Below are 25,091 nucleotides of genomic sequence, written 5' to 3'. Positions count from 1 at the left end.
AGGCCGCTGTCTGCCGCCGCTTAACGCCAGGTGAAGGGTGAAGCTGCTGCCGCTGCAGCGAGGTGGAGGTATGACTACGATGTGAGAGTAACAAGAGGAAGAATCCATCCATCCATCCATCCAACCATCCATCCATCCCCGATGGTTCCTGCACTTTAGCAGCAGGAGGATCTGGAATAAATCTGAGCAGAAAGGAGATAAAGATGATGCTGCAGAGCTGAAAATATCTGGATTTTATTTATTAGGACAGTGCACATTAACTAACCACAATTCATGACAGTGTAAATATTTAGCGCCAAACAAAATTTTTAGCTTAAACATGGAGAAAAGTGTCACTTTACACTTTATTTGCTCGTAGCGTTTAGCTCCACGTTGCCGTTCTGAACTCAGATTTAACGTTTCGTTTCCAGCTGGGGTCCAACTCGTCCCGTATGTTTCTGACCTGCAGAACACAGAAAAACTTCATCAAAAGTGAGAATTTCCATTTCAGGTTTTGGCGTTGGGACGGCCTGGTCGTGATTCAAGCCTGATGCGCCGACTGGATGCAGCTCAGACGTGAAACTGAAACCGTGTTGTTCTGGTGATTATGAAGCTCATTTATTCATCAAAATGACAGGCCACATTTCCAGACTTGCCAACTCAAGGATCTTTTTTCAATCCCACACATCGACTTCTGGTTGAGCTGGAATTTAATTAACAGTTTTGGATCAAACTCGTGTTTGGAGTTACTTAGAAGTAATCAAGTGAAGCTGATTGATCATGAAAGAAAAGCCCAGTTTGAAAACATCCCTGCTTGTATAAAGAAAGCTTTAGAGGGACACGGCAGCGCTAACTGGAGCGTCACACTCTGTCCTCCTGACCGAAATTATACACACCAGGGGATGCACCATTATGTAGTCCATGTTCTCCATTAATAGGCTCTTCTGTGGCCAACATTATGTCAGAGAGAAATTTGAACAAAGAAGCCAGAACCGCCATGATGCAGGTGAGAAAAACAGACCAGAACCAGGGCCGGTCCAAGACTTTTTGGGGCCCTAAGCAGGTTTTCATTTGGGACCCCCTACCAAAATGTCAACACCAGATCTGTGTGTAGCGTACCTGCTATCATTAGCATCATTTGTAATTAGCTGACATCATACCAGTGTAATTATGGCTGTTGATTTTAACTTTAAAGGAACTAAAAAAATATATTTTATTATTTTAACAATTTTAAAGTAGCATCAGCTAATAAATACTAAATTTGCAACAATGGCAGCAGGAAGAAATCAGCCTATTATGTGTGGAACAGCCATAAAAATAACATGGAAATAGTTTTTCCATGTGTTACAGTATTTGTTTGTGTTATTCACTGGTATCTTAAGTCATGCTAGCTTTGTGCTCAAGTTAAGCAGCCACTTAACTTGCACATGCTTTGGACCGACTCAGAACTGAATTATTACTAAATAATACACCTAGTTGCTGTAGTTGCATGTTTGCAAACTGATGATCCTTCAGCATTTCACCTGATTTGCCTCTCAGGTCTCTGATTGGACAGATCATCAGAGGTTACATAATCATTCTCCACTGTTGTCCACTCATATCCAGAGGAGCGAACCTTGTGTGATGCTGCGAAACGTAATGAATGAACACTAAAGATTAACCGTGTTTGCATGCTCTCACTAATCCGACCGCTGGCAGAACTCCAGTTTGAGTCCATGAAGTTTCCATGCTGCAGGCTCTGATATAATGTGAACGCGGGCCAAGCATCCTAACTGGGTTTCCGCTAATTGGATCTATTCATTCACAGAAAACAGAGAATCCAGTTTATTCAGCTAAGTTTAGTGAAGCATAGGCCGCTCTCTGACTGAAAACAGCATCTGTTGCTATGACTGTAAAATCAACCCGGCATATCAGAGCCTGAACGGGTTTTGAGATCAATCTCACAAATTTTCTAGACAAAATAAGGAAATTTCTAAGTTTGAAATGTCAAAAATTTGCTAGAAAAATTTAGATATTTTGAAATTGATCTCCAAAGTTGTCTAGAAAAAAAACAAGGACATTTCTGAGTTTGAAAAGTTGAAAATGTGCTAGAAAGAAACTCAGAAATATTTTAGATTAGTCTAGAACATTTTCTAGAAAAAACATGGAAAATTTCTGAGTTTGAAAAGTTGAAAACTTTTGGAAATCTGCGCAGCGTTTCAAAGGTCGAAAAGCACAGAGAATGTTCCAAGATGCTGTTTTTACTCCCCCACACCTGTAGATGGCGCTAAAGGTGAAGTTGCTACATGAGGTTAGTGTTAAATACTACAAGAAAACAAGAACGGCGAACAATAAACGTGAGTAGAGTCTTTTATGTGACAGCAAAATTCAGATTATTCGTGTCGGATTATAAAACTAGTCGGCCATTTTTGCTGTGTGTGGCGCATTTGAGGTTTTAGTTCAGGTTCCAGGTTTGGCTAATGCATGAGCGCTTTTAAGAAAGAAAATTGTCCATTAAAAACTACGGAAGAGGATTAGGGCCATTGAAAAAAAAAAAAAATAGTTCAGATTTTTTTTTTCTTTTTTTCAGTGGCCCTAATCGTCTTCCGTAAAAAACTGTTTTTGCGTGGATGCAAAGCAAAAATGGTCAACAACTTAAAAAACAACAACAACAAAAAACAACATTTCTGTGTTAAGGAGGCCAGACTCAGCAGACTGGTTGTAGTTTGACGAGCTGATTGGAGGATTACTCAGTAAATCCCCGGGTGTCCTGGAAATGAGCATGTCAGAGGTTTCTGTAGGTCAATAAAACTACAAAGTTCACAAAGAGTTGCACAAATATGAAGTCATAAATATAGTTTTGAGTTTCGGTTTGGTTTTCACAGCAGAGCGACAGCTGGTTCTACGTTACTGCACCAGTAATGAGGGATTAGGAAATGTTCCTGTAGCCTCACTGGACGCAAAAACCACGACAGACACACGTGACCCGATCCGCTCAAAACATCATGTGAACTTTCAGCAGATGCAGCTGCATATTAATCTAAACATCCAGAGATTCTTCCAAGGCTGAAACAGACTCTTCAATGATTGGTTAACTTCAAAGTAAGTAGCTTTTAAAAAGATGTGATTAAAAAAATTTAAGTACGGCCAATAAAATATCTATAGAAGTTATTGATATTGCTGTAAATCTGCGCAGTGATGAATAGAATCTAATTCATTAATAATTACAAATAGACAGTATAATGAGACTAAAGAACACAATAGTCAATAAGTCAACAGAATAAGTTAAATTAAATGTTTATTCTAAAAAAAAAAAAGAATGAGCGTGAGAAGTCCTAAAGGTTTGACCTTTGAAAATTTCTGATTTAAATCTAAAAATCTCCTGTTTTTTCAAGCATTTTTTCAACTTCTAAAACTTACGAATTTCCATGTTTTCTCTAAAATATTTCTGAGATTAAATTAAAAATTTCAGAGTTTTTTCTTGCAAATTTTCAACATTTGAAGCTCAAAAATGTCCTTTTTGTAAAAAACAAGAGAAAAGTTTATTTTAATCTCAATATTTCTGAATTCTTTTCTTGCAAATATTTGAATTCTGAAACTCAGAATTTTTCAAGTTTTTCACGAAAATATCTGAGATTAATGTCAGTTTTTTGGTCGACTGCAATGATCTTAATGCTGTCATGTCATTGCGTGTGAAGCTAAAATAATGTGATGACAAAGCATATTTAGGAGATCGGGTCAAGACGAGAGGAAACACAAAGATGAGTTTCATGTTGAGGTTTTACTTGTCACATTCATCACATTTAAAGCCGCAGAGACGTGATGTTTTTCTGTTTCTAAGCAACATCGCCTCTGCTGATTTCCCAGGATCAGAAGGAAGTTCACTCTGCAGCTTGAACGTCTTCTGGTCGACGCCTCTGAGTCAGTCACCTCTTAATTAGGTGGCTGCTCACCTCGCTCTGGCTGCTCTCTGTCTGCTTCCTGCAGGATAAATTAACAACAACAAAGGAGTTTTTCACCCAGCAGCTTTTCTCAAGCGGCTCGGTCAGCTCCACTTTAATAAAACGACTATTTTTGTCTTTTCCAGTGATGCTACATTCATTCACTGCAATGTGGGAGGATTTTGTTCAGCAGGAAACGGAGGAGTGTGTCTGAAATAAAACATATTCCACCAGGAAATATTCGTGTCTTCTCTCATCTTCTTACATAAATGTAAAATTTGCTGAAAGCTATTTCACACGATTCACTCAAAATAAAAATGAAAATGGCATTCGTGGGATTTATTAGTGGCAAAAACAGGAAATGAACATGTAAAACACATGGCAGACAGTATATAAGCAAAAATTCTGATTTAAATGGAAACTTTTTTTGACTGGACAATTTTTTTAGTTAGATTAAAAATATTTTTACAACAGAAAATATTGGCAACAACACAAAATATATGTTTTAAGTTAAACAGACTTTTTTCTTTCTCCTGCAAGATCCACGTCTGTTACTTTGCCGCAACCAAATCGTGAATTTGCCAAACTTGGATAAATACAGGAAGCATTTTTCAAATAAAGACCAAATCTGTTTCTTTCATTTTTCAGTCGATACCTAAATAAATTTGAAAACACTTTATGTCTCGTGGTTTGTTTTTTTTTTTTGCCAAAAACCAAACAGAAATCCGACAACTGCTAAAAACTAACACCGCTCATTTTGTTTACGTTTTACGAAGAAAGAACTACTAAAAGTGCTGGAACTCTGCCTCGGTTGCTAGGTGACAGGCTGGGCTCGGTTGCTAGGCAACTGCCATAATTCTGGTCATATTTTGAAGGTTTTTTAGACAGCTTTTCTTCCGAACACCAAAAAAAAACAAAAAACAACTGGATGTTTTTTAAAGGGTTGGATTGTTTCTAGAAGCAGCAGAGACCCAAATAGAAGAATAAAAATGTGTAAAAAGTGAATATTAAAGCCAAAATTAAAGTTTATTTGTATACTCTATTTCAGAAACAAAGTGACAGTTGGGGACATCATTCAGTCACCAGTTGTGAAACAAGAAATAAACATTGCATTTAAAGGATCAGTGATCAGTAGACTGATTACTTTTTCAAGGTAACCATGGTAACAGAGGAGATTTATGTGTTTGTGAGTCAGTCTTACCCAGTTTAACCAGTAATGAGAGGAATGGGCCCAAACCCCAGCAAACTCTGGTGAGAAGAAAATCCAGACAATGTAAGTTTAAAGTCATGCAGTTTACACTGTAACTTTATCAAACTCTAAATAAATGCATGTAAGCTACTAGTTAGACTTTCAAACATTATTCTGGTATTTTACTAATTCTAGAAGGTCTGATTTAATACGACATCTACAGTATATGCAAAATAACAACAGCTTAAATGTCAAAATAGACAAAGTAACGAGAAACTACAAAGACATAGAATTATGAATGTAATGTTTGTGTTTGAGAGAAGACGGCTTGAATCCTTCAAACCTTACCGAATCAGAAACAGTCGTCTCTCCTGAGCAGAGCCGGTGTGACAGAGCCGCCGCTCTGCGGGACGCCGTGGATGATTTCCTGTTGTTCCCCGCCGAGAACAAGACAGAGAACAGAAGCTGTTACAACCTCAGCTGTGAGCCGAGCGTCTCAGAACGAAGGCCGCGTGGGCCGAATGTTCCCGCTGAAAACACCTGAGCTCCTGCTGCTGCCAAGAAGCAGCCGGAGCCTTAAAGGGACGGTGTTGTTTCAGCTTTACATCATGTTATAATCTTATTCCCTCATCAAAAACATGCTCAAAATGTTGCTTTGATTCTTTCATGCATGTTTGAGGGTCATTTAGTCTCCATGGAAACCATTTGGCTACGCAAAAAACACTTGCTCACACAAAGCTCCGCCTACTTCCCCTCAGCTCCTCTATACTAGCAAACACCTGCATAATGAGGCGCATTGATGTGACGATGTGCTAAAGAGTAGGAGCTTCTTAAAGAGACAGAAACAAAATTTCAATTAACTCAAATGTATTTTAAGTCATTTTAAAGCAACTGAAGGTAACATAGTTACTTAATAGCATTATAAAATGTTATTTTCTGCCTTGAAAATACACAATACCGCCCCTTTAAATGACTTAACAAGCTAAATGTTGTTTTGTTTGTTCAAATTTGACAAAGTGCTATAAAAATGTGGAGAAATTTGTTGGTTTTGAAGCTCTTTCCTTCAGATTTTGAAGATAAACGTCTTCCTGCTTTGAGAAGAAGAATAAACAGGTCAGGGTTTTTTTCTACGCCAATAAGAGACAAAATACATCAGAAAAATAATTTTTATGTCTCATCAGAACTCTTGCTGCGAGATTTTGGATAATCTGGAGGCTAATATTAAAGAATTAAACCATTTCTGCCTTAAAGTAACAAATGCATGAAACCAAACCATTAATGTTTTCTTTCTTTCAATCTCAGCTAAAAACCTAAAGTTATGTTTTACGCTCGTCATGTTTTATTTGCATTTCTCTGTGACACACCTGAACCTGTTGGGTGAGCCGTTTCACTTCAGGTTAAAAATAAAACCACAGAAACGTTTTAGAGCAGCTCAACGTGTTTTTTCTCCAGATCCACAGGTTGTGTTACTCTGCCTTTATTTTAATCATTTTTAAAAGTCAGGAAAGAAGAAAGCTTGAGGCTAAAAGAGAGCCAGATGAAGTCCTGCCTGGGATCGTCTGAAATCTCCTAACGAGGAAATGAAAAGGTCATCAGGGTCGCAGCAGGAAGCAGCTTCACATCAGCAGCTTCACATCAGCAGCTTCACATCAGCAGACATTTTCTATTTTCTGCAGCTGCTGGAAAAAATAATGAATTCCCATCTTGAAGAAGGAAGGAGACATAATGCACCTTTCATTCTGCTTGTTAGTGAAGCGTTTTGATTGGGCTCCTAATTGCAGTCAAACACTTTTCTGTTTAATTTGAGTATTTGTAACTGAAGCGGCTCGTTGTTTTACAGTGCAGTCGTTTATAAGAGGTTTCTATGGGGTTCAAAAAGGCATTTTTCTAAGCGATGATGCTGAAATCAGGAAATATTCAATCAGTTTATTCACAGATTTTATCTTCGCTTCATGAAGATACTCTAAGATTATTTATTTTACAAGAGTGAAAAGGGAGCAGGAAGGAGAAAAATATTCTATAAACCTGCCCTTTTCTATAGAGCTACAAATTGGCCAAATTCATTAAATTAATTTACAATATGAGAATTTATCATTTTTCTTTTCTTCACCCAGATTGCTCTAAATTGTTAGTCCAGTAACTAAAAGATTAAAAATAAGTTTTATTTATTATTTCTACAGTTTGTGAAGAACATCTGTGAACATCACCTCAGATTCTCAGTTCAACACTTTTCTGATATTTATTTGTAATAAATGTGCTTCACTACGCATCCTTTTTTTCTTCTACTTTGATTTGTTGCCCAGATGTTTGGGGTGGCAAAAGGTGAAACATGTAAAGTGTGTGAATACTTAAGCAATGTGCAGTGAAACTTAAAGTTGTGAGAAAAAAAACAGAATCTGGAATATTCTGCAATGCGAGCCCCACCTTGACTGGAACTGGAATTACGGTCTTTCAACTGGGGCTATTTTGAGCTCAACAGATTGGACAAAGTTCCACAGAAGAGCCAACAAACACAAAAAGCTGTGTAATTATCCTGGGGGTTTAGTCCCCAGGATACAGCTTTACAAATGTCTAAAACTGAGGGGAAAACTTTAGTTTTGCACTTCTTGTTTTGTGAAAGTTTTGTCCAAACATTCCCGTCGTTTCTTTGAATAAAACCTTCAGATTTGTTGCATCTTCCTGCAGATGACGGAAACCCAACGTCGTCCATCAGCAGAAAGAGAACCACACAACCAGAAGTAGCCAAGTTGGAGCAGAACCAGACATTTTCAACATTTCTATGTATCTATTTCATAACAATAACCTTATGCGGACTTGGGTATGGAAGGAGATTAGTGCCACTTGGAAAAAAAACGTACATTAATCTCAGATTTCTGACTTTAAAGTTGATGGGAGGAACCAGCTTCAACGACCAAGAAGCGAGTTGTGGAGGAAAACGACAAACTCTCTGGAGGAACATGATTAATTTAATTGAGTTTTTGGCCAGAGGCAGTTTTGTCATGTCATGACATCACAGTGTTCATCTGCTATTAAGTCAGGATTTTGAGAAAATAGTCAGAAACATGAGGTTAAAGTCTAAATGCTGAGATTACAGTCAGGATTCTGAGAAAAAAAATCTGAAATTTGAAATTAAAGCCAGAATGCTGAGATAAAATTTTTTATTTTCTTTTTTTCCCAGTATTTTTCCTCCATACTTGGGGCTACACACAACACACAGAAAAAAAATCAGAAGGGATTTTTTTTTTTTTTTTGTCCAGAGCAGAACCAAATCGGATGAATTTCCCAGATGTGATTGTGATGCGTGTTTCTAAACATCTAATTTATTCCTAATTTTTGTGTAAAGTTCCAGCAAAGTTTGTTTTTGTTTTTTCCTCCACGCCTCCGATGAGCTCAGCGCCACTCAGACATTTTTAAGGCCGAGTGATTGGATCCAAACATCAACCGGGCCGGAGGAACCAGCCGCTCCCATCAGGGTGGTTCTTCTTCGGATTTTTGTTTTTCAAACGTCTTTATTCTCCCTGTAGTAACAATCTTAGTCTGAAAATCCGTCTTTTACTTCCTTGTTGCTTCTGTGTCTCCTGTATGTCGGTCGTCTGGTTTGTTTTGCATTTCCGTTTCCGTGTTTCTGACATTTCTCCAGTTACTTCCTGTCCGTCACATCCCAGTTCCTCATCAACTTCCTCCCAGTTCAGTAACAAACTCTCCATTTCACAATGTTGTCGCCTTGTGAATAATAGAAAACCCCTCTGCAGTTCATGATCGTTGAAAGTTAAAATACAAAATATGTCTTATTGTGAATGAATCAAAAACATGTAAAAGATCAAAAATCTCATTTCAGCAAAAACTCAGAACTGAGCATCAAGACCTGCTATGTGGACGTAGCATAAATGATCTCTGTCTGTCTCCTTGTGTTCCTCAGGTATTTTTCCCTGGTCTTCTACAAGTGGAAGTTTTTTATTTATCATTTTATTATTTTTACTGCAGTAAGGCGTTCTGCTCCGTAATGTGGCGTTTTTATGAAACTTTAAAATAATGTTTTGCTTTCTTTTAGCTCTATCACACCACTAAACACCAATTTAATAGATATTATTCTTTTCTTTTCCTCCTTGTTACAGTAGTAGTTTGTTTTTTAAGTTTCTTTTCACTTAATTAAATAATTAGAAGAAAAACAAGTTTTCCCAATAAAAATGATAGCATAACCTATTTTATCAAGGATAATTTAACCTTATATGGAGAAATATATTTAGTTCCTTCAAAAAAAACATCAGACTGATTACGATATTGATTATTTACATGGATTAATGCAGCTCAGTGTATACGCAGATACATTTAAATCAATTTTTCTGTCTGAATTTAGGAAACCAAGCAGAGTTTCAGGTGTTTTTCTGCAGCAGGAGGCTGCGGTTGCCTTTTTTCCACTCATTCTTTGTTGATGACATCCCAGTTCAGAATGTGGTTTCACGTCGTTTTCTTGAGAAAAGAGAGTTGATGGAGATCCACACTGCAAAAACACAAAATCTTAAGTATATTTGCCCAGATTCTTGTTCAAATGTCTTATTACACTAGAAATAAGTCAAACTAAACTGCAAGTCGATCATTTATTGATGTGGATTTAAAAGTACTAGTTCCACTGGCAGATTATTTCACTTAAACATTATAAATAAACTAATCTGGCTGCGGATCTAGCATTTTTTTATTCTAGCAATATTAAGGATTTATTTATTTAAGCTCCTGGAAAGTTACTTGCAAGTTATTTTTGTCTTATTTCAAGTGAACTAAGATTTTTGCACTGTTGGAATTACTGACTTAAAACAAAGTTTTATTTCTTGCTGAAAAGTTACTTGTAAGTTAGTTTTGTTTTATGAAGTGTAAAAGATGTTTGCACTAGAAACTAGACACATGCTTGGTAAGATTCAGTGTTTTTGCTGAATACTTCAAATATCTAATAATGTTATATTTTCTCAACTTGAAATTGAAATTTAGTGCCAATTTTATGTCGTCGAGGCCAATAAATCACTAAAAAAAGCAGAGTTGTAAATTAGTTTTATGTAACTTATAGTGTACTCATTTATTTGCACTAAAAATTAGACCAAAAATACTTGGTAATATTTGGTGTTTTTGCAGACAAAGCTGCATATTGTGTCCTTTTTGGAATAAATAAGTGGAATCAAAGCAAGAGGATGAAACGTGCATCACCAAGGGGGTCATCCAAAGTCCTCTGAGTTATGCAACAGCCCTGCATTCCAGGTACGGATCCCGGCCCGGACTTAGCATGAATTCAGTCGGATCAAAAGCAGCGGGGCAGGTATTCTGGATCTACACAGTCAGACTGAACTCAGCATTTGTTCACCTCTGCAGTGGTTAAGCCTTTCATGACCCCAGGGCGTGCACTCTGACACCTTCTGCTTCTGTTTCTGCCTCTGTTTGTCAGGCACTGAGGTTGCAGTTGAGGTATGAGGAAGCCGAGCTGAAGGGGAAAATCCCGTCCCCCTTTTCCATGGCAGATATGAAGTGAGTTTGGGCAGGGCGCCGAGCTGCTGCCATGTCACCAGGATCACAGTCAAGAACCCTCACTGCACAATCATTCCAGTTGCTGAATAATACAAAGCAAACAGTGACCTACTTTCAAAGTAGGGAACAAGCTGGAGAGAAAACCCGGAGCAGGATTCTGCTGGGAAGCGGAGCGGAGCCGGATAAACAGGCGGATGAGCAGGAGAGTCAAAAGTACTCACATTTTCTACTTCACACAGCACAGATACTTGTATGAAAATAAAAAAAGTCTTGTAAAAGTATATGTTGAATTCTTTTAAAAGAGTAGAAGTAAAAAAAAGTACAAGTTTTGATATTTAGGTACAAAACGTAAAAAGTACATTGCGAAAACGCTAAATCTTAAGTATATTTGGTCTGGTTTCTAGTGCAAAAATCTTATTACACTTTAACAAAACTAACTTTCAGGTAACTTTTCAGTTTTGTAGTGTAATGTTCACCTGCAAAAATACAAAATGACTTCAGATAAGCCTAAAATACTTTAAAAGATCTAGTCATAAAAAATATATAACTTTTTTCAATAGAAATATTTTAAAATCCTGATATGGTAAGTTTTTCTTCAAACCAAAGTGAGATTGCACCAAACTCAGTGCTTTCGTCACTGATCAAAGTTTGAGCCGACATCGTGGAAGAATCTTTTAAATGGAGAATGTTTGAACGTTTCCTCTGTTGTTTGGGACGTTACTCAGCTTAAAGTCTCCATCCATGTTGTTTTTCTCATGCTGCAGTCTGTTCTTCTTCTGCTGCTTTGCTTTGGTTGCATCCAACTGAACGCTGAATCACAGACACTATAAAACACTTTTTGTGCAAACTGTGGACTTTTTCCTTCATCATTTTTTCATCATGTATGTTTGTAAAAATGTAAGGTTCAGAAAGTACAGCTATTTCTCTGAAAACAAAACGTCCTCAGAAAGATAAATACTCGAGTACTTTTACTTTTTTACTCTACAAATCTGGTGAAAGCTCCAAAGATTTCAACTCCACCAGATCGATTGAAATGTGCGCAACTAGCGTGTCCTGCCATGTGAGAGCCAGAATCCCATCCGGGAATTTCTTTAATCCAGCTCCGCGGCTTGCAGCCTCCGTTAAATGTGATTAAATCAGTCAGGCAGGGATACAGCAGCAGCCCCCATGCTGGAGGCCTCCTGCACCAGGAATGCAGTTCAGGGTATCAGGGCATGTGTCACACTATCAACCTGAGCAACGCCGCACACCTTTTGGCTCCGGATTCCTCCTCATTGAGCCCCCAAAATGTTTGTCTGGAGCTCACCTCTCCCACCGCCGGAGGGAAGAGAATCACACCTGATAGTCCAGGAGATTCGGGTCGATTGGGGATCAAAGTTGTAATATTTGTTACATTTCCAGCTGCTGTGGTTCACTTTTAAGTAGCTGGCCCAAGTTGTGTGCGAGTTATGCCGCTGTTTAAGGCCCCCCACACATGAAAAAGTAATTTCCACATTGTTTTTTTCAGTTGTCACACAAATAGGTCAATATCTTGGTGTTGTTCGCTGCGGCCGCTGATGTGGAAATAAGGCATAAAAAAGTTCGGACCGGCCCTGGCACAGACTCAAACCAACCAAAACCTTTGAAGAACCAGTTCCCCTCCTCGCCTGTGGGGGCGCTGCAGTAAAGGAAATGACCTGAAGAAGACACCAAATGCAACTTCCTTCTTCACAAAACTTGAAAAATGGAGAAGCGTCAAATTTAGGCGGTTGGAGGATTTCTCCTGCTAGCACTAAACAAACGTTTGTTCTGGTTGTTTTTACCCAGGATCATAGTCGAGTCGTAGCTAGTTACATTTACTTGAGTAACTTTTTGAAAATATGTACTTTTAACAGTATTTTTACTCATAAAAGTAAATATTTTATTTTAGTAATTTTAGTATAAAATAAGCAGAAGTTTTTCTTCTCAAAGTCTCAAAATAACATTCAAATTGATTTAAATCTGTCCGATTATTTAAAATGTCAAGTTGAATTTTTTTTAAAATTGAAATTATAACCATACAGCTATCCAGTAAAAGTATAAATATGTACCTCAGCGATTCCTGTACGAGCGGAACACATGAAGCAGGAACCTAAACTTGACATTTTGTAATCAATGTTTGGGTTTTAGACACTTTGTCCTCCTTAATCAGCCTCGTTAGTCGCTGATCTCTCCGTGGGGAGTCGCCTTCTCTGATGGAACGCCGTGGTGATGTCATCCATCTTGGTTGCGTAAGTCACCTTTAACAAAGCCGGACGTGATTTCCTCTGACAACCTGACAGAAAGTAAAACAAAAGCTCCTGGAAGAGTTTCTTATCAAAAAGATTTGGGTTTTTTGGAATATATATATATATATATATATATATATATATATATATATATATATATATATGGCTCTCTGCCAAGGGTGTCAAGGATATGGAAGACTGGGACGACCAAAAAACAAATCTTTTTAGTACAACTTTTGGTTTTTAAATTATTTTTAAGTACGTGTTGTTGAAATCCATCCATCCATCCATCCATCCATCCATCCATCCATCCATCCATCCATCCATCCATCCATCCATCCATCCATCCATCCATCCATCCATCCATCCATCCATCCATCCATCCATCCATCCATCCATCCATCCATCCATCCATCCATCCATCCATCCATCCAGTTTCAGTCGATCCTTCAGTGAAGTTCAGATTTCATTTGTTTTGGGAGGTAGGGTGTGTGTGTGTACGTGTGCGTGTGCGTGTGCGTGTGTGTGTGTGTGTGTGTGTGTGTGTGTGTGTGTGTGTGTGTGTGTGTGTGTGTGTGTGTGTATTTGAAGGAGGGTTGTGATGTTTTTTCTGGATGTGAAATCAAATTCACTGGGAGGAAGCAGCTTGTTTTTGGGGTCTGGGTTATGAAAGTTCAGCAGCAGGTTTCCAGGTGCTCCTTCCTCTCAGCAACACCAGCAGGTTCGTGTGTTACAAAAGCCTCATCATCAGAGAGTCGGTAGCCGTGGAGACGTGATGCAACAGGTCAGCGTTACAAAATGGAAACATGCTGGTGAGATGTGATCTTCAGCAGAAAGTCTTTTCTGAAGCGGTTTGCAAAGCCAAAACCAGCATCTCTGGTGCAGTCTGGGAGAAAACCGCTTTGCTGTTTCCTTGGGAACGAAGACGAATGCCGGGCGAAAGTGACACTGACCAATTAAGAGGTGAGAAAGGCAGCGGCGCTTTGCCTCTCACGTCGCCTCGGTGAATTATCATGAAGAGCTTTTCTGAGTCACTTAGAGAGGAATGTCATTAAAACAGAACAGGCAGCAGAGCTCTGAATGATTCAAGGACTTCAGGAACTTTTTACATAATTCTTTTAAAACATCAAGAGGCATTTAAAACTCCGGTTCTGTATAATAACTGAAGAGCAATCAGTGTTGGTTTCTATAATGAGTGTTTTAATCCTCAGAGATGATGAATATCATCTAGATCAACCATCCAAACAACTCAACAATGTTCCTATAGAACGTAGTTGTCTCATCTGTTTTCTAAATATCATTAATTTTGGATAATTTATTGGAATCACTATGTAATGATTTTACACCAATCAACCACAAGACATTTTCTCTACTTAACATGTGGTTGAATTTATCTTCTCAGCTTCTTATTCTTAGACTGGATTCACATCAGCCATGTTTAATCAAAAAGCAAACTCGGTCTTGATCCGGTTGAAGTGAACTCTGGTGCGGTTTAAAGTCATATCTGAACATGAAGTGGACCAGCGGCCACACCAAAAGGAGGAAGTGGACTACAGTGCAAGGTATTCTGGGTAAATACAACCAGGATAAACATGCTAGCAGCGGAAACTGCTATCAAGAAGCTCATAAACTTCAGTTATTACAGGTAGAAGCTGCGAGGTTCAGGTCTTGGCTCAGACCTGGATCTTCAGAGTCAAATAAAGACGGTTACAAAGTTGGTCTTCTAGTTCTGTCATTACTCAAATACACATTTTCATCCGGAGAACCAGAACCAGAACCAAACATGGAGAAGCAACATTCAGCTTCTTTGTGTTGAGAAGTTTTCTGTAACAAACTCCCAGAAAACTGCAAAACAGCCAAAAACACTGAGTTCTTAAAAAAACACTAACACCCCCCCCCCTCCCCCCTGCTTATAGTTGCCTTCAGTGAAACGATCAGTATTTAATTGGTGATGATTTCTGACAAAAATTTGATGTTTTTAGCTTGTTTCATGATTGGCTACTGAGTAAAGCACTTTGAACAGCCTTCTATACTGAGAAACGTGACTTGTCAGTACTTAGTAAAGGCCAGGTCATTTGTACCAGGACTGAATGGGTGAAATGACTGTTGAACCATTTGTTTTGACATGGCGGACACCAACATATGGTGAAGAGGCCAGATGATCTCTCTCTCTGCCTGACTGGACAGATAAACTCACCGCAATCCCTCCGAGGCGCCTCTCATCTCATGTGATGTTTCTGAAACCTCTTCATGAACCGGAGACGTAGCCTGACCCTCTGACACCTGGTTCAAGAGGACAGATATCAAAACTCATCCACTGGAGAAGGAAGCACATGTAAGAAGCTTGAGAAATAGCATAATTAATAAAGTCAGGAGTTATAGCATAATTTTCTAGTGAAGCTGCAAAGTTTCAGCTCACTGATTAGCCCCTCGCCATCTTTATTGAAGCCAAATAGTGTGATGCTAACCAACCGAGGTAAAGAGAAAACAAAATAAATATATTTCAGCTTTTATTTTTAAATATACCAGTTTTGATCCTCCATTGCAGAGCACTGTAGGTCTAAAATGTCGCGTAAAGAGGCAGACAGATGAAAAACTGCTAATTTTATAGCTCAGTTGTTTCTGAATCCCATTAACATGTAGAGATCAGCGGGTGTCTGAGTGCTCTCAGCATCCATTTGCAGCTAGAGAGGCTTTTAAACAGACAGATGGAGGACTGGATGTTTGGGATCTGCTGTAGGCCAGGTGTGGAAACGCTCCACCAGCAGCTCGGATCATCCTGCAATCCGTCGAGAGCAACAAACACCCACACAGCCTCCTGGAGCCGAACATCTTTTCCTCTCCACCGCCTACATCTCCCGCTCCCTGCCTCTCTTCCACCGGTTCCCGCCTCCGCTCTCGGATGTTTGGGTGCAGATCAGAGGCCCGGACAGCTTTTGCAGAGGTGGCACCTCTGCTGGAGTTGCAACAGTCTAATCTAGGCCACGAGTAAGGCTTTATTCTGTCAGTGGAAGCTAAATGTGCTGCTATGTGCTGCCACCATGTGGTCAGGAGTAAACACTGCACCAAGAGACCCTCAGGTTGTTGGGATGCTCTGAAAAAAGTGCGTGATGCAGATTAAAACCAAAAGCAAAAGTTTATCTTATTAATTGATGATCAGTAAAATCAATAGATGGATGAATGTATTGATCTGATGTTTTGCTGTGCATTGAAATCAGAAGAAGAAGAAGAAGAATGGGGTGTTATTTGAAAGGTTACACAGCAAAAAAGGAACAGCAATAATTTGCTTTATAAAATGTGAGTGTTAAGCTTTTAAAGTCATATTTTCACCAAGTTAGTCTTACAAGTTTTAAACTAAATATTGAATTTGAAAGCTAAATATTTAGTTTCAAACTAAATATTTATGTCAAAATGTAATATTTATTTTACTAACTAAAATAAATATAAGTTTGCAGCTCAAATTTTGTTTTCTATTTATTGTTGCTTCAAACTAAATATTTATTTTCCAAACTAAATATTTAGCAACCAAGCTAAAGTTATACTTATTTTAACTAATGTTAATTTATTGTAACTATTTAAAAACTTAGCTGTTTATTTTTAAAAAATTATTATTATTATTATTTTTTGTCTTGCATTTTTCTCGTTTCCCGTCAAAGTTTCCTGGTCTCTCTAGTGCCTCCTAGTGGTCTCCACTTTTAATAACAGCTAAACAAAAGTATTGATTGAACAATGAGAGAAAAAAGAAACTGGAACTTTTATCAGCAATAGCTCTGCACTTTAAAATTAATTATGTTTGTACAGATGATGACAGAAGAAGAATGCAAAATTTTTTTGACAATCTTAAGTTTCAGTTTCTCAGATTTAGGGCTGCAACTTATCAATTAATCTATCAATAATTCCACTGATTAATCAGTTTAAAAAAGACATTTTTTTATCCGAAAAGATTAAAAGAGAAGTTCTGAGTAGAACATATTTACAGAAAAAGGTTTCATTTATCTTAAATGCAAAATGTATATATTTTTGTACAGTTTTGGCTTAAATACTGTTTTGGGTGTATTGTTCTTTCAGTCACTAACCTTTTTTGAGTCTATATATTCCAGTTAATGATGAAATTATTACTAAATTAGTTGACAATTATTTCAATTATCGATTAATCGCAATTAATTTGATTAATTATTCCAGTTTGATTGTGTGTTTTGTCCTTTTGACCACAGACTGAATCGTAGGAGTAAACCTGAAGGAGATTCTGTCTTTAGAAAACATCAGGCAGACAGAAGTAAGTGAAATTAAGTGCAGCTCCCAGGCAGCTTTTCTGCTCCACTTCCTCCCAGAGCTGACACCAGATTTAGACTCTGCCACGCTGAAAAACACCAAAAAGTCCAAACAGCAGAAAATGGGTTTTAAGGACAAATGAATGAAAAAGAAAATGTGTGCGAAAGCCTTTCCTCTTAAGTCCCCCAGTTGCACAGAGATACATGTCTCAGGGGGGAGATGCACATAATATGAGGGGGAAAAGAAAGAAACTAGCTAATAAAATAATAAAGTTGGAGCTTCATTTGAAAAAAAGAAAAGAAAAGAGGAACCAGCTTTGAGGGCAATCGTCTCTCAACACTCCATACTGATCTGTGTTGCAGCCAGCTCTGGTTTCTATGGAGAGTCCGCCTACACAGCCAGCAGTGAAGGCAGCACAAACGCGCTCATAATGCCAATCTTCACCCACTCGGCATCCGCTGTTTTAAATGCCGCTGCCTCCCGTCTCCTGTTCCCCTGTGTCTGAATATCGCTGAATATCTCCTCACCCTTTCAGTCTGGAGCTCCAGATTTTATGTAACCAGAAAAGTTTGTAAGAGAGTAGGCAGTTTCTACTGGAGGAGGAAAACAGCCTCCATCTTCCTGCTACTCCGTCAGAATCAGCTCAGAATCAACTAACCATCACAGGAACGCTAACTGAGCTTCTGGAGACATTAGCTCTGCGTCATGTTAGCCTTTAGCATAGGTCGGGGCTTGTATGGGATATTTTTTCAGTCTTATCACAGATGTGTTCTCTGATTCTGCTGGAGATATTTTCAATTCAAAATGGTTGCTCCTTTCCACCATTGCCCTGTGCTTGCTCAGTAGGAAAGATAGATGCAAAGTCAGAAAAAGTAATAGATATTTAATTACCAAACATATATATTATAAATTTGACAATATTATTGAAATGAATGGATTCTATTAATCTGGACTAAATTAATTCAGGATAATATGGATTCTACTTGACCTGTCAGCAAACTGCCTTGAGATTAAATTTGATGTTGCGTGCAAAAACACAATTTCCAAGAGCTGTATTTACACACCTTTACCACTAAAATGCAACAACTGCCAAGTAAGGTTTTAAAAGGTTAGTAAAACTGTTCATTTTTCTTCAATCTTTAAATGTTACATTGTCATTTTGATTATAGTAAATTTTATTTTGCAAGCAAATGAAACACTGTAATGGTGTGAGAGATTCAGTATTTTGAGGAAAAAGTAGATTGCTTATTTCTTGGCTATACACACCATCTCTCACACACATACTAAGTAAGACATCATATAATTTAATTCCACACAGACTGATGTTTCAAGTCTCTATTTCTGTTATGATGATTTTCTGCTTCCTAGCAAATTAAAATATTATATTAAGGATTAGTATGTTACATCAGACAAATACAAAATAATACATTTTCTTATGCAGAAATGTCAACCTCAAAAGTACGTTTAATGTGTCTATATGTCTGATGCAAAATCTTAATCTTAGATGTCACAAATATATATATATTTTCATTGTAGTAGAAGTGGTACACTATTCATTTCTGTTCTTGGTTGTCAAAGCGAATTTGACACCCACAATATGGCGGACGCGCAGCCGCATTAGTTCCACACGACAAGAAGGGGCGGGGTTTTTGTTGTAGATTGATTCCAGCAAAGCTCCGGTAGATGCGTCTACTGTGGTCGGGTTCTCTCAAGCTAATTCGGTGTAGCATCTACAATAGTATATCTGTTATCATTACGTAATGTTAGCTCTTGTTTTGAAGCCATAATTCTGAAACTCTGAGGCTACTTCCGGTTATCTCCAGCTAGCATCAGAAACATCACGATGGCAGCTGAGTCCGAGTGAGTTTGCCGTCAATATTTCTAATATTTGTTCACAGATTACAAATGACAGAGATAGACCCTGTTTTACCTTTTCCAGCTCCAAACTGGTCGTTGTTTCCATGGGAATACCTGGAAATATGCCGCAGCCTCCAGCTAACGCGAAGCTAACCGGTTAGCTTTACTGTTAATAAAACGGTAAACAAGCTGAAAGTTTGTTTGTGTTCACAGGGTTCAGTCTGAGATTGAGGTGCTGCAGTCCATCTACCTGGAGGAGCTGCAGGTGGACAGGAGAGAGGACGGGTGAGGAAGCAGCAGTCCTGCTGGGATCTGGGCAGAAAATAATGCCTTTGATGGAATAAACTGTTATAAAAGAAAAGGCTAAAAAATAATGTAGAATGTTATTAATCATCCATAAATATCACCAGAAACAGTAGGTATATCAGGAAAATGTTGGAGATCAGGTCAAAGTTCATTCGCAGCAGAACTTGAAATCTTTATTGCTTCAATATGTCAGCTGTTGTTTGCAAAGAGCTGAACAGGTATATAATTTTATGACGGTATTTTCCAGGTCATTCAGATCAGAAAACATAATATTGGTTTTTCCAGTCGTTATGATGCATTAAATGGTCTGAAGGTTGTGGCCTGTGTCTTGTTTGTGCTGCTGCAGGGGCTGGCAGGTGAGTCTGGTTCTGTATCCATCCACTGCTGAGGACTCCGTCTCCCAGTTTGTCCGACTCACTCTGACTCTGACCCTCGACCTGCAGGTACGTCGACCTCCCACCCGGCTGAGCCACTCCTGAATTTTCTCTCTTTTCTCTGTGCCTCCAATCTGAGTTTGTTTTTGCTGTCAATCACATGTGAAAATTGCAGCCACTTTAGTGTAAATTTGGGTATGATGGCACTTAAGGAATGACACAAACTCTTCAAACTCAGTATGTTGATTATTTTTGAGTCAAAATGTGTTTGAACCACAGTAGGGTTTTAAATGCAGCTAAATAATGAAAAATGCTGCACTTTTCCATGTGTTGTGTTTTTGAACAATTGGTTTTCATCCTGCAGTGTTTCCCATTATGATAAATATTGGAAGATACAATTACGGTACTCTAAGCTTTTTCTCAGTTGCATGGTCATAAAACATGCACATAATTAATTATTTCTACATTTCTTAATAATGATATTACTCATTCCTTATTCACAGAGAAAGCACCATTCCATCTAAAGAAGTAATTTTGGGTTATTACAGAATCTGCTTTAGGATTAATGCTTACTGAGTTCAACCAGCAAAATTGAATGTGGTCGCCCCACTGCACGCTTTAACATGTAGTTCACACATTGACCACTAGATGGCATCAAAGCTGTCTGAACAATAATTTCTAGAGTCTATTTCCCCCATTTGACTACATTCACAATATGAAATGTATGAAGCTAATTAGCATCATTAGTTCAGAAAGTGTTAAAGGTGATTGACGTCTTTTCTTTCATCCATTTCTTCAGTATCCCTCGTCATCTCCGCTCATCTCCATCCATAACCCACGCGGGCTCTCCGACGATAAACTCAGCAGGTAAAAACTGTCCTGCGCCGCCGTCGCTGCAGCCCAGAGACTCGGACTTTAATAATCTGTGATTGTTTCTGCGCAGCGTCCAGAAGTGTCTCCAGTCGGAGGCTGAATCTTGGATCGGCTCTCCAGTTCTGTATCAACTCATCGAGGTCAGAACACAACGGCTTTAAATAAAAATCAGATTATTGGAGACATTTTGTCATCTCTGATCTCTGATTTGCTTTTATATCTACACAGAAAGCTAAAGAAATCCTGACTGAAAGCAATATTCCTCATGGGAACTGTGTCATATGCCTTTATGGTTTCAAGGTAAGGCGTTTCCATCTCTGAAGGTTAGATCTGGTCATCAACCCGATGCCTTAAATTTGCTCGCTTAGGCCGTCACAATAAATTAGTTAAAATAAGCTCAATAAATTCCATTTTCAGGATTTATTGTTATTCTCTTTTCTCTCTTTCTACCAAAAACTGGATGACAAAAGTCTTCGGTTTTTTTAAGGGATTAATTTTGTTTAGAGATTTCAGTGCTCATTTTGGTTTTTTATTTTGAATATTTAAAATGTCTTTTTAAAATGTGTTTTTGGAGTTCTGATGAGAGTTTATTCCCGTTTTCGGTTCTCAGGAGGGAGAGACCTTCACCAAGACGAGCTGCTACCACTACTTCCACTCCCACTGCCTCGGCCGCTACGTGGTCCACTCAGAGCGGGAGCTGCGGCAGAGGGAGAAGGAGCTGGAGGAGGATAAAACCAGAGATGGAAGCAGCGTTCAGGTCAGATACCTGCAGCTGGACAGAAAAACTCAAACAGTTTAATCAAAATCCTCCCTAAATCTGGACTCTCCTCCGACAGGAGCTGACGGTGGTGTGTCCGGTCTGCAGAGAGCCTCTCATGTATGACAGAAACCAGCTTCTGAAATCTCCTGCACCGGAGCTGCCTGAGGTAAACCCAGCTAGCAGGAAGCTAATCAGGAGCATTGGGGTTATTGTAGGTAAAAGACACTAAATATTTGGCAACAGACGATTAAAATTTATCCAGAAAACGTGGAAACTTTTTGATGTTGAAAGGTTGGAATATGAAAAATTTTATAGGCGACCTATTACGCAAAATACACATTTTGCACTTACATTTGGGTTACAACTGCTTCCAAAAACAGACTAAGTGCTAAAAAATCACCCAACTGGTTTTGGTTATAAAATTAATCGTATCTCCTAGATTTCCTACTTGAGTTAAAGAACTTCCTGCAAATTTGTCACTTCACAATCTTAGAAATTATCATAGTTTTTGGTTGGAAGATGTAAGCCTTTCTTTGTGGAAATGTTCTCCTGTGTGTCTGCGTATTTCTGTGCCGATGTGCTGACCGTAGCGGTCAGGAGTCTAACGGCCGTTTCCTGTCAGCTCGATCAGGCGGCGATCGGCTCCGACTTTCAGAGGAAGTGGGGTCAGCTCCAGAAGATTCTGGAGAAGCAGAGGTGCAACGGCGGGATCATCAACCCGGAGGAGGAATCCAACCGATTCCTGATCCACATCCAGGAGGTAGGGACGACGTTCAGCCACCTGATTAATTCATCAAGTCTCATTAAAACCGAGTCAGTGACCACATATTTACACACATAACCTGTTTTTTCCTCACTGTTTGAACGTTAATCGCTAAAAAAGAACATCCTGTTTCAGGTCAGATTTAATATTTTCACTGGCTACATATCAGAATAATTGCTATTTCTTAAAATCGAAATGATTAAAATTCAGAAATTTACATAAAAATAGCTGACTATGCCCTTTGAAAAAAAAAAAACACAGCCAAAGCAAAACTGTTGCCTTATAAGATTCAGTTATTTCTTCAACATTTGGGTTAATTTTCAGTTCAAACATCTTTCTCTCTTTACCTCCTATGATCAGGTGTTGAGAATTAGCAAAGCTGCTGTAACACCAAGAAATGATGCATCTGGTATAGAAACACCAGGCCATAATTATATAAAATAAAAAACAAGCCATGCATCAGCCTGGGCTGAAATGCCGCTCAGAGAAGCCGGCGCCACAACAAAGGCATCATGAAAAGCTATTAGCCGCCAATTTCTGGAGGTTTATCCTCTGAAGATGAAATAATTCAACTCTGATGAAACGTAAACATTCATATTAGAAGATTTTTAAAAAATAATTGAAAGAAAACTCCCCAGTTTTTCTGCCGTTTAGCTAATCTGAACTATCCTGACCAAAAGTAAATTATCAGATTTAGTCGTTTTCAACTGTAGATTAGATCGATAACACAGAATTGATTATATTATTTGTTAATTTGTGTGGCTGACGCCTTCAGCTGGTTTTTTAGCGACGCCTCTTGTTCTGAATCTCCTGTTTGGCTGGAACAAACAGAACGTGTGAAATGGATTTCTGAAGGTGTGAAGCTGCTGAGGAAAAAAAGCTCTGAAATCAATTAATTGCACAATAAATTAAAACCAACTCAATGATTCATCGTTTTTCCCTTTTTCTACCAAAAAGCGGAGGACAGAAATCTTGGCTTTTATTTTGCATATTTAAAATGTATTCATTCCAGTTCCAGGGTTAAATGTCCACTAGAATTGAAAGCTTATTGATATTTGAGAGTTTTTTTGCATTATGATGGCATTGAATATTGTACTACTTCAAAACGGTCTGGAAACAATATTGTTTATTGCAATAACTTCTGGGACAGTTTGTAAACAGACCGGGTCTGAGTTGCCTCTGGTTCTGGTTGTGTTTTTTCCTGCAGGCGCCTCCAGTGGCTGAAAACATAAACCCGGAGGTCGATGCCTCCCCCGCGCCCCCGGTTTCCTCTTCCTCTGATGAAGCCGGCGTCCGATCGGAGCGGTTTGTTCCCGGACTGTCCCAGCTCCCAGGCTTCCAGGCCCAGAGGCACCAGAACCAGGCCAGAGGGCCGAGAAGAGGAGGAAGACCCAAACCCCATCCTGGGCAGGGGCCCCCCATCACAGAGCACCTGGATCGTCTTGCTCTGTCAGACTGCACCGACCAATCACAGATGATCCTGGGAGACGGTGGCCAACAGATGCAATCCCGGACCGGGTCGGGGGAAGAACCAGAGAAACGGGTTCCTCCGACTGATTTGGACTCTGAGGGCCCAAAAGATGGAGCCAGGGGTCACCGAGGGAGAAGAAGGGGCCCCTACCGGCCTACCCCACACTACACCGGGGCTCCTGGGCCCCCGCAGCAGCACCGGGACAGCCGGCCCAGAAGTCGAGGCGGCGGCGGGCCCCGGCGCGGCCATTACGGCCGGGGCCTCCAGCACAAGGTGGTGGAGCGGGGAAGAGAGGAGGTGGTATGACAAAGGGCGACCGGAGGGTGGAGGAACGCCAGAACGCGAGCCTCCATCAACAGATTAAAACGCTGCGACAGAAGGGACTCTGGACGCCGCCTCCTGTCCAACCGTCTCCAACGCACTTTCGTCTTCGCTCCAGTTGTGTCCAGCTGGTCGCTGCTTTGTGATGTGATGCCAAACGGCTTAAAGAACTATAAATTAAATCTATTCTGGATGTCAGTTTGGTGCAGTAGTCTCTTTCTATTGGTTCAGTGTATTCAATTTAAAAGTAGTGTTTTTGAAAAATATATAAAGTTATTATGGATGTCGACTAATGGTTTATTAGATTAACAATAGTTTCCATCGATGCAGGGTGTCAAACTCCAGTCCGGGGGGGCCACTGTCCTGCTGCACCACCTGAGGACAATAATTAGGTCATTAGCAGGACTAACCGATATACACAAGGAGGTGATGAAGCCATTTCACTCCAGTGTTTTGTACCTGTGGCACATCTAAAAACTGCAGGACAGCAGAGGACTGGACTTTGACACCTGTGGATTACTGCTTCTTTAACTGGTGTAGTTTGGCCACCATCCAGCAGGGGGCGCCACTGGTCATCCTTAAGCAGAGCCAAGAAACAAAGATGGCGCCCTTACCAGAACAGGCTAGAGAAATGGACCGAACAGTCCGATGTAGGATGTAAAATGCACTTAATGCGGTTCTGTTCTGAGCAAGCAGAGGATCCTCCATCAGATTAAAACACTGCGACAGAATAGACTCTGGTGGTTTATTCCTATTCTTTTCCTTACAGGCCGACATTGTACCATCAGAATTAGAAGGTTTTATCACATTTGGGGACAAACTAGACAGTGAATAAGAACATATGAATGGATAGAATTGGTTTTTACCGCTAAGGTTTTATCTGTTTTCTTCTTCTCCAGAGAAGCTCCACCTGGTCTGGCGTTCTGATTGGCTGTGGTTCCTTCCTGCAGGAGGGCATTGGCTGGCATGATGCTGCCGTCACCTAACCGTTCTCTTGCTCACGTTCCACTTCCATGAATGTAGAAAGTTCTCCTGACCAGCTGACCTGTTGTCTCTGCTCTGTCTTCTCTCAGCTCCAGTCGGTCGTGGCAGATGGCTGCTGGGTCTGAGCCCGGTTCTGGTTCTGCTGGAGGTTTCTTCCTGTTGGAGGGGAGTTCTTCCTCTCAACTGTCGCTACATGCATGCTTGGTCTGAGGGATTGCTGTAAGGTCAACGACTCAACATGAGCGACTTGCTGTCGCCCCCTGCT

General features: G+C 39.5%; 1 protein-coding gene and 1 long non-coding RNA gene across 4 annotated transcripts; one reads left to right on the top strand and one right to left on the bottom strand.

The window, feature by feature from the left end:
• LOC103469038 (uncharacterized) lies at positions 1-19,193 on the bottom strand. 3 transcript variants are annotated; one of them, XR_014088763.1, is made up of 5 exons: positions 19,048-19,193; positions 15,043-15,128; positions 5,437-5,515; positions 5,101-5,147; positions 211-3,939 (listed from the first exon to the last, which is right to left on the bottom strand). It is a non-coding gene; the product is annotated as an uncharacterized LOC103469038 (long non-coding RNA). The 3 variants fall into 3 exon arrangements; XR_014088764.1 differs by having other exon boundaries at positions 211-442; XR_534292.3 differs by lacking the exons at positions 15,043-15,128; positions 19,048-19,193 and adding an exon at positions 1-182 and having other exon boundaries at positions 342-3,939; positions 5,437-5,997.
• Positions 18,768-24,040, top strand: rnf25 (ring finger protein 25). The gene is made up of 10 exons (XM_008416505.3): positions 18,768-18,977; positions 19,188-19,259; positions 19,627-19,723; positions 20,454-20,521; positions 20,598-20,667; positions 20,756-20,827; positions 21,138-21,284; positions 21,364-21,453; positions 21,910-22,047; positions 23,258-24,040. Exons 1-10 carry the CDS (start codon positions 18,961-18,963, stop codon positions 23,825-23,827), a joined length of 1,341 nt encoding a protein of 446 aa, XP_008414727.1. The 5' UTR covers positions 18,768-18,960; the 3' UTR covers positions 23,828-24,040.
• The last annotated feature ends 1,051 nt before the right edge of the window (positions 24,041-25,091 follow it).

This window comes from Poecilia reticulata, chromosome 8, assembly GCF_904066995.2.
Source record: "Poecilia reticulata chromosome 8, P_reticulata-male-v2, whole genome shotgun sequence".
In the NCBI taxonomy this organism is placed as follows: Eukaryota; Metazoa; Chordata; class Actinopteri; order Cyprinodontiformes; family Poeciliidae; genus Poecilia; species Poecilia reticulata.
The sequence above is the reverse complement of the archived record's forward strand: the minus strand, read 5'-3'. Positions and strand labels throughout refer to the sequence as shown.